Below are 9,148 nucleotides of genomic sequence, written 5' to 3' on the forward strand. Positions count from 1 at the left end.
GAGAGAATTATGAAGAAATAATGGTAAAGTTAATCAACAGCATTCCTCAAAGACAAGAAAAATTATGAGAAAAATACGACGGAGTAATGATCTCGATAGAACACAAATAGAATAAGAACACTTAAATAGGTATATAGTCATCAATATGAAGCATAGAGTTAATTAAAATATAAAGGGGCTTCAAAAAGCGGGCTTCAAAATTAACAAAATGCGATATTATATTGACTCTTACCCACCTGAGTTTGGCCCAACAGGCGTTTCAGGACACATTACAAAAACACATTAAACCATACAACCTTCACTAACTTGATGGGTGGAAAGAGCTCGTTATACTTTATTCCTGCGAAATTGTTTTATTTTGAAAGTTAAAACCGGAAGCACTATTACTATTTATGGTAACTTGACATTCACTTAATATACACAGCAAGGTCGAGCCGTGGGACTGCTGCTCGATATTTTAGATAACGTTGCCTCAGCTATGGAGTGCCGCCACATGTCAAAAGCGTGGTTCAGTTACAGAAAATGCGGACGTTTCCAGGAGCTAGTACCGTCTGTTTACTGTAGTTAAATTTTGCACAAGTGCCAGTGAGTTGTCGTCTTATTGGTATAAGCTAAATTTTAGCACTACCTTACCTTGTGTTGTAAACACGGTTAACTGACAGGGGCTAGGTGAGTTTATTACCTGTAAACATGAGCTCCGGTCCAAATAACGGTACCGTAAACGTTACAGACAGGACAGGGATGTCCAGGAAACCGGTTTCAGCCGTCTCAGTAGCCGGACATGTACAGCAGATGTTTGGCCATGTGAAAATAGAAAACCTGGTCGCGGGACTCAGTGGAGGTGTGGTGTCAACCCTTGTACTTCATCCTCTCGATCTGGTCAAAATCAGGTTTGCAGGTATAGTATGAAAGTATTGATAACTGTAATAATATCAGCTAAGTCACCTAGAATACTGTAGTTTTTTCTTTGTCACTGAGGGGATCTATTAAGTATGATCCATTGTTTCTTTTACTTGTATTGAAACATGTTCAGAACTCTCGGTAGGCACCCTGTATTCTAAAACTGATTTGCTTAATGGTAACAGAATCATAATGTTGCCATAGTTTAACTTCATTCCTTTTGGAAATTGTTGATGTTTCATGTTAAATTAGGATTACTTGACCTAATAAAAATATTGATGTCCTTTCAATGCAGTAAGCGATGGACTGGACTTAAGACCTAAGTACAGTGGCATATTACACTGTATGAAGACTGTTTGGCTGGAGGAAGGAGTGAGAGGACTCTACCAAGGAGTGACACCCAATGTCTGGGGTGCTGGAGCATCGTGGGGTCTCTACTTCTTATTGTACGTGAGCTATAAAGCTGTTCGACTGTGCCTGCATCATGATATTTTTAATGACTTGATTTAAGTGTAAGTTTGCTTTGTAACTGTAACATGTCTCATTTCCCACACTGTCTTTCAGCTACAATGCAATTAAAGGGTACACAAAGGAGGGTCGTCAGACTGAGCTGAGTGCCACAGAGCACCTGGTATCTGCAGCTGAAGCAGGTTGGTCCTACATGTTTCTGATCACTGCCGCCCTGTTGACACGCTCATGGCACACAGTCAACAACAACAGCCAGATAATACTGCTCCAAGCCGGCCTTAGCAGACATGAGGCAGATACAAATTAGTACATAGCTCTTTCTGGTCATTTTCGTCTCACAGGGTCACGTTGGATCTGTTTCCTGCTGGCCAAAGGAAGTTAGGGGCTGAAAATGTAACTTCAACCGGGCTTTATTAGGAACATCTGATTAGTACTGGGTAGGAAGAACATTTGCCTCCAAAAATAGCCTAAACTAATTAAAGCATTATTCATCAAACAGCTAATGTTATGTGAGTGCTCTGTTGGGTTGAGATCTTGCAAATGTGCACACCATCAGAGTAAACAGGGGTCAGTGTCATTGTCATACCTCAACAGGTGCGGAATGCGCTTATGTAAAAGAGTTTTTGCTGTGCATTGTTAATAATGGTAACGACACTTACATATACACTCTCTGAAGGATGGGCTGTGCGTTGGCAATCGTGTATCTAACTTGTAGCCACTGAATGCACCTCAGAGAGTCTCGATTTGGCAAATGTTGTCAGCCTCATCCCAACAGTGCCTTCTTGTCTTCACCTAGGCATCCTAACGCTCACCCTAACCAACCCAATCTGGGTGACCAAGACCCGGCTGGTGCTGCAGTACAATGCTGATCCCACTAGTAAACAGTACCGGGGGATGATAGATGCTCTGGTCAAGATCTACCGACATGAGGGAGTGTCTGGATTATACAAGGTTAGACATCAGTCTTTCTATTTTCATGTTATATAACAGTACATGAGATGCTTATTTTGCCCAATGATAGTAGACTGTTTTGTGTAGCGGAATTACTACACCAAAATTTGTCTTTTATCCTGCTTGGTTGAAGTGAAGTTTTGCATTGGTTTATGACTCACCACTAGAGGGCATCATCAGACCAAATGAGCTGTAGTAGAGAACTTAAAAGCCAAGAGCAATGGCAGTACATAGAGAATTTTTAAGATGCATTTTAGCTTCTTCACTAATGCCGTTAGCCTAGCAGGATAACTGTTATCAACTCTATAACTCTTTAATTAAATTAAACACATTCTTTTAAATAAGCACTCCAGATACAGTACAATGTGGCGTACCTTGCTATTTATAAATCATGCATATCATGAATATATTAGTGTGTCATCAAAGATTGACTTGCAAAGCTTATATGTGTCAAAGGGATATGTTCCTGGTCTGTTTGGGACATCTCATGGAGCACTGCAGTTCATGGCCTATGAGGAGCTCAAGAGAGACTACAACAGATACAAGAAAAAGCCTTCAGAAGCAAAGCTGGTGAGTCATTAACCCCATGAGCCATAAGCAGTCTGGAAACACACAGCACTGAATAAAATCCAGGCATAAAGCTTGTAACTTTTCAGTTTAATGAGACTGAGCCCACAATTGATAACTAGCAGTTGAAGAAGTGACTCATCAGTTTTCCTCCTCTGCTGTGCTCACTTCTCTCCTCCTCACTTGTCCTCCATCTGTTTGTCTGTGTGAACAGAATGCACTGGAATATATCACAATGGCAGCGTTATCCAAAATATTTGCTGTGGTCACAACATACCCATATCAGGTGGTGCGAGCTCGCCTGCAAGACCAGCACAATAGATACGATGGAGTCGTTGATGTCATCAGACGGACATGGAGGTATGATACTGATCCAGCCAGAAAGGGAGTCAAATATGCCATCACAGTGTCAGTTTTAAATTTGGCTGTTAAAACAAAGTAACGTCCATTTTTTAGTAATTTCCCTTTCCTTGCAGGAATGAAGGCTTCACCGGTTTCTACAAAGGCATCATCCCCAACGTGATTCGCGTCACTCCCGCCTGCTGCATCACCTTTGTAGTTTATGAGAATGTGTCTCGACTCCTTCTGAGACCAACTAAATGAGGCTTAACAGCATGGCTGCAAAGACTCTGAGCTCACGCTGACACTTTGGTGCCATTCGGAAAGAAAAGCACCAGACTGAAACTGAACTCTCGGCTCAGTGTACGTGTAATTGTTGTCATGTGAGGAGCATTCATTTGCATTTCAGAAAGAATCGAAAAGTTGCCAAACTGAGAAACGGAATCAACGTTTTCGTTTTTTTATACAAACTCTCTGTTTTAGAAAAATGTGATGATGTTGAAGATTTTGTATGTTGTCACACATGCCAAAGGACATGCTGCTATCATGTTAGTCTTTTTTTATTATTATTATAAAAAAAAAAAGATTTGTAAGTCAGCATGCCTTGCTCATGTGAGAGGAGGCTGAAATATTATATCATAGTTCTGTTTACATTTGATGTTTTTTGGTTTGGTTTGGTTTTTACTGGCTGAAATTTGAAAAGCTGACTCAAGCAGCAAATCTTCTCAGGTTTCCAGTTTCATGTATGTGAAACATTAGATTGTCTCTTTTAAGTTATTTCTTTATGTGAACAGACAGCAGAAGTTGAGTCCAAACACCAATAGATTTATGCCCAAATTCATGCTTTTGTTTAGATTATCTTTGTTTCCTGGCAACATATTGTAATGCGTTATATTTGTTAATAGTATTATTATTAATACATTAAATGTATTACTTTTGTTGCTACATCAAATCAAGTGTGTGGTGCAGTCGCTATACAAGCAGTCATAGAGTTTGAGTTCGCTTCTTTAAAAAGAGGTTACTTTATTAAACAGTAATAATGAACATAAACACATCACATGATTACATGTTTTAAATATCATCAGTGTCTTGTCACAATGTCTGTTAAATGCTCACTGTATGTCACCAGCACCCATGAGCAAAGAAGCTACAGTACAAAGTTTATTTCTGGTATACAGACTGACACAGTATCCTTGTTTATAAGTCCGTCGACTAGTATAGTATTTTAACAAAACATAAACACATTCAAGTTACCATCAGTGATGCTGTGACCCCTCAGAAAACCATACCTGATCATTTCAGAGGGCCAGATAACATACTGTTACCCTAACAGGACTGGTCCCTCCCTGACATGTAACATTTATTTTATTTTGGCAGTTCCTCAATGATAATTCTGGATACTGAATTCCACCCTGTAGATGCGTCACCTCTGGGGTAGTCGGCACAGGTCCCCACCCACACGGCCACGTCCACCAGCCCTGCTTTCACACCCTCACACAGTCCTTCGACTGCAGGGGAAAAAGAAGAAGACAGAGCAAATGAATTTCAGGGAACACCCAAACTGTCTCCAGAGATGGAAATTGTTAATAGTTAATTGGAGGACCATGACTTTACCACAGCAGTTAAATTACCACTTGAAAGAACAGGGGAATGCATTCATTCGCTCTCTTGCAGAGAGTTAGATGAGAAGATTGATACCACTCTTTGTCTAGTAAACGTTAGCTTAGCTTAGATAAACTGCCGCTAGAGCTAGCAGCCAGTTAGCTTAGCTTAGCACAAAAACTGAAAACTGGGAAACAACTAGCTTGTCTCAATCATAATATAACGTAATGGAAAAGGGGAGCCACCTGCCAGGGCTAAAATGTTGAGAATTGGGAGCAGAGAGAGAGAGAACAGAGAAATCTTAATGAATTTTCTGCTTCTGGATAAGAAATATATCAGCACATGTGCCTTAAACTACACACGTGTATATATACAGAGTCAGCCAAAATAATGTATACACATGCATGTTTATTTTTTCCTGATGTGTGTATACATTATTTTGGCTGACTCCGTACATATATATAAATATATGCTGCTGGCTCTAGCTGCAGTTTATCTAACATCCAGTACAGTATACTTGGCAAGAAAGGGAATAAATGTACTCCCCAAAATATAGAACATCTGCTTTAAACTGTTACTTTATAAAGCACGGGAAAAAAATGTTGTTGGTTCAGGCTGTTTATTACGCAACAAAGACTGAGTGGAGTTGTACCTGAGGACGTTCTGTGGATGTTGATGGTTGAGTTGAGCTCAGGACTTCCTTGGTCTAAATAGATGATGGACTCTATGGGCAGGGGTCCTGTGCATTCTGCTCCATTGAAGGTGAAGTACCACCTCTGGCAGCATGCGTTCTTACACTTGAGCCTGAGGGAGCCACTGAAGAGGACTCTGAGAGCGCTGTCTGAACGCAGCTTGGTGAATGTACAGTCCTGAAACACAGCATGGAGAACTTTCACGCACACTTTCATGCATTGTGGTGGTTGTTAATGTGCTTTGCTGAGTTTGTAAAATGATTCAAACGGGCACCCACAGATTGTAAGAAGTACGTCAGTTGCTGCATCCAGACACTTACAGCTACTTTACCCAGGTCGATCCCATAATTCAGAGAGTTCCAGGCACACTGCTTGTAGTTGGGCCTCCAGGGCTCCTCGAAGATCTCATTAACACACTCGCCTTTCTCGCCTTTGAGCCCGTCACGGCCAGGGATGCCCGGCGTCCCCGGGATGCCGTTGGTTCCAGGGTTACCGTCTCTGCCAGGGGTGCCTGACGGCCCCTGCAAGCAGCTGCCATACTGAAAGAACAGAGGAGAGAGAAAGTGGTGGCAGAAGCTGACCATGAAAAAGAGGCAAGCAACAACATCTGCTGAGTCTATTGTTATCTAACTTCCTGTTTCTGATTTTCTTTATCCTCCCTGGTGGACATGTTTCTGTTTGGGCTGCATGCAACACAAACACCTGAACACTGCCAGATTATACCTCGTTAACCAGTCACATAAACAAACGCAGTGCCATGGGGCTGAAATGGGCGCAGTAAGACAAGTAATACGATCCAAACCAAAGCAAAGCAACAGAACCACCACGGAGCCATGAAGCAAGTGAATGTGTGTTAATGAGGAACTGAAGCCTTGATGACAGCCTAAATTAGTGGGTGTCTGGCCATACTTCTCTCAGTATGATTCACTGTCCAGCTGAACCTCCTGCTATGTTTAAACAGATGCTGCATCTTACTCAAGATGACTCAAGTACACACAGACACACAGAGACATGGGGAGTTTGCCAATTCTGCCCTACCACATACAGAGATAGAAACAATTAAGATCCAAGATAGCTCTGCGTAACACATTGTTCAAAGTAACATTTTGACCGACAGATTACAGTGTGTGGGTCAATTGTTGTAGCTATTTTTAGTTGGAGTTGGATTTTAATTTTGGTTAAGTGATGTGTAAATGTCATATACTCCTTCCTTCAGTCAGGACAAACACAAACTGACACGTAGAAATGCGTACTTGCACTCAAGCAAACACTGCTGCCAAAAGGATCGAGACCTTCGGTTGAGGACCTCAGTGCTGCCCTTTTGCTCTGCATGCAGCTGTGGAGCAGCTATAGGGCCGCATGGCCAAAAGGCATTAGGGCAAAAAAAAAAAAAAAGGCAAGAGAGGAGAACAAAGAGCCTTTACTCCAGTTTCTACATCTTGTCTCGACCTGAGTCCCTGGGGTGAAAGTAGAAAAGTCTCTTTCAGTTGATGTGAATCTGGAAAAAACCAACATCCAGGGAGAATTACAATATTCTAATATCCTAAAGCCAGCTGCTGTGAAACAGACGTTTGAGAGTCTGTTTTAGTCATTAAGTGCCGGAGCAACCTGGAGACGTGAGGTGTGACATCATCTCTATAGGAAACTGGGAAGTCTGTGATGGAACCAATGGATTGTGTGGTGGTTTGCATGTGGTGCGATAGACTTGGGATTTGTCCTCAGGAAAAGGGGACAAAACATCCAAGAACTGAGGCTAATAGGTGGCAAAATATGGAAATGATGTAAATGCAGCATGAAGTCCATTTGGCTGATATTCAGCAAGGAAATTTCTCAGTGTTTTATTAAGGGTTGGATTTTTTTGAGACATTTGAAAGCAGACTAATGAATGGAACCTCTGTTCACATTCGGCTGTTTCTGTAGTGTTGCTGCCTGCCTACCGAATATTAGTAGCACACCGTCCATTACTGTAACTGAAGTATAAAGGCTGCATTTGCCCAAAAGTGCTGAGGAATCAGTAGTATTTCATACATTAGTCAACACCAAAGCAAGGACTGAAGCGCTCATGCAGCATGCAGAGTGTGGATATAAGGCTTGGCTTTGAGACTTTTCAATTCAGAAGATTTTGAGAGGATGCAAAATAGGACTTTTATGATTACCATGTTGTTCAAATAAGTAGATCTTCCTTCTTCAGACTGTCTAGTGCAGTTGGGCTTTTCTGCATCATTTCCAGTGCACTAGATACAGATGGTAACATAAAATACTATTCATTATATCCTTCGGCTCTGGCCTGAATTGAATATGACTTCGGGGGATAATGGAGAGCAACTGCTTGAGCTCTGTGGTTCTCAAAGTGGCGTATGCAGACTTGTAGGAGTCCCTGAGAGAGCCCCACAGAGTCCTGGCAAAATAAACACTAGACTCACTTTTATGTGAATCCCGGGGGATTAAAGAGAGAAATGTGTAGCTACTTTGTTCATCCACCCCCTGTCTATATGGCATAGAGGATTATGTAATTCTCTGCAAAGACAATCATAGAGTGGTGAATTGGGGGCTGTGCTTGGGTGCACAATTATAACGCATTTATCAGCCTTAAAATATCAATCATATTTTTTCCCCCATACCAAAATCATTTAGGTTTATTTTGAACTGCTAAGATAGTTAGATAGATATCAAAGGGACACGAACAGCTTGAGCCAGACCCCGGCTTCCTGTTAGGGGATTTCTCTCTGTCCGCTCAGTCTGCTGAAAAGCAGCCAAACCTGGAAAAACAGAGAACCAGCTGACCATACAAAAGCTATAAAACAACATTTTCTCATCTGCTGCCGGGACCAGGTCATTTTGGAGCTCCGTCTGCCAAAGCGGTGACCACACTCGATTGCACTGTAAGCCCACATGTGGATCATGTGCATGAATCAGCATATTACTTTCATCTTTCTTGAGAAATCAGTCGTTTAAAGATACTTTGGACAAACAGCAATGCATTCCGCTAGAAAAAGTAATCCCACAATGAGTTTTAGGAACACAACATGCAGATGTTAATAGAGATGTATTGACAAATACAACAAAGCGCGATGGGTAAAAATAAAGTCATTTGAGTACAATAACTGCATCATAAGGCCGTTTTTATTTTTTCACTTTTCGACTAGAGGAGCCACAACTCGGCGCTAAACGCATGAATCTCTCCTGGAGTGCCACACATCTACTTTTGAAAATGATCATAGCGGCTATATGGTCATTTTTGCTGGCTGTCGCTTACCTTGTCAGCGTCAGGATCCTTTCGGTATCCTCTATTTCTCACCTTTTCCACACCATAAAGAGGTAAAGCCAAGCAGAGAAGCAGCAGCAGGCGGGCAACAAGAGGAGACATCATACAACAGACAACTGTGCGCTCCCTCCGAGAGTCTTTGGGCGATAGTTTGTCTCCATCCAACTCCAGCCAGTTTTAGTCCAGAGGGCAGGACGAGAGGGAAGGAGCCCGAAAACGTAGAAACCACAGAACATCCCTGTGATGTCCACATGTGCTGCTGCAACCCTGCCAACTTAACACAGGCCTTTTCTTCATTCGTTTTGACACCGTCTCAGTGTCAATGTGTTAGTGGTGTTAAATTAAACGTAAAATAAAATCATCA

The 9,148-nt window shown here is 41.8% G+C and overlaps 2 protein-coding genes across 4 annotated transcripts; one reads left to right on the forward strand and one right to left on the reverse strand.

The window, feature by feature from the left end:
* The first annotated feature begins 397 nt into the window (after positions 1-397).
* LOC124064847 (mitochondrial folate transporter/carrier-like) lies at positions 398-4,229 on the forward strand. Its single transcript, XM_046399663.1, has 7 exons — positions 398-898; positions 1,196-1,346; positions 1,465-1,550; positions 2,165-2,319; positions 2,776-2,889; positions 3,101-3,246; positions 3,363-4,229. Exons 1-7 carry the CDS (start codon positions 691-693, stop codon positions 3,487-3,489), a joined length of 987 nt encoding a protein of 328 aa, XP_046255619.1. The 5' UTR covers positions 398-690; the 3' UTR covers positions 3,490-4,229.
* LOC124064848 (collagen triple helix repeat-containing protein 1-like) lies at positions 4,224-9,071 on the reverse strand. Of its 3 annotated transcripts, XM_046399666.1 has the most exons (5): positions 8,776-9,071; positions 7,676-7,753; positions 5,840-6,058; positions 5,480-5,696; positions 4,224-4,733 (listed from the first exon to the last, which is right to left on the reverse strand). In XM_046399666.1, the coding sequence occupies exons 1-5, from the start codon at positions 8,887-8,889 to the stop codon at positions 4,591-4,593; spliced, it is 771 nt and encodes a 256-aa protein (XP_046255622.1). In that variant the 5' UTR covers positions 8,890-9,071; the 3' UTR covers positions 4,224-4,590. The 3 variants fall into 3 exon arrangements, with proteins under 3 accessions (XP_046255622.1, XP_046255621.1, XP_046255620.1); XM_046399665.1 differs by lacking the exon at positions 7,676-7,753 and having other exon boundaries at positions 8,818-9,069; XM_046399664.1 differs by lacking the exon at positions 7,676-7,753 and having other exon boundaries at positions 8,776-9,069.
* Positions 9,072-9,148: the final 77 nt, after the last annotated feature.

This window comes from Scatophagus argus, chromosome 9 (genome assembly GCF_020382885.2).
Source record: "Scatophagus argus isolate fScaArg1 chromosome 9, fScaArg1.pri, whole genome shotgun sequence".
In the NCBI taxonomy this organism is placed as follows: Eukaryota; Metazoa; Chordata; class Actinopteri; family Scatophagidae; genus Scatophagus; species Scatophagus argus.

Excerpts from the sequence above, each read along its gene's own strand:
- LOC124064847 (XM_046399663.1), top strand. The coding sequence starts at position 691 with ATGAGCTCCGGTCCAAATAACGGTACCGTAAACGTTACAGACAGGACA. Across the intron at positions 899-1,195 it reads GGTCAAAATCAGGTTTGCAG|TAAGCGATGGACTGGACTTA; the intron begins GTATAGTATGAA and ends CTTTCAATGCAG. Across the intron at positions 1,551-2,164 it reads GGTATCTGCAGCTGAAGCAG|GCATCCTAACGCTCACCCTA; the intron begins GTTGGTCCTACA and ends GTCTTCACCTAG.
- LOC124064848 (XM_046399666.1), bottom strand. The coding sequence starts at position 8,889 with ATGATGTCTCCTCTTGTTGCCCGCCTGCTGCTGCTTCTCTGCTTGGCT. Across the intron at positions 7,754-8,775 it reads AGGATCCTGACGCTGACAAG|TGCACTGGAAATGATGCAGA; the intron begins GTAAGCGACAGC and ends ATCTGTATCTAG. Across the intron at positions 4,734-5,479 it reads CATCCACAGAACGTCCTCAG|TCGAAGGACTGTGTGAGGGT; the intron begins GTACAACTCCAC and ends TTTCCCCTGCAG.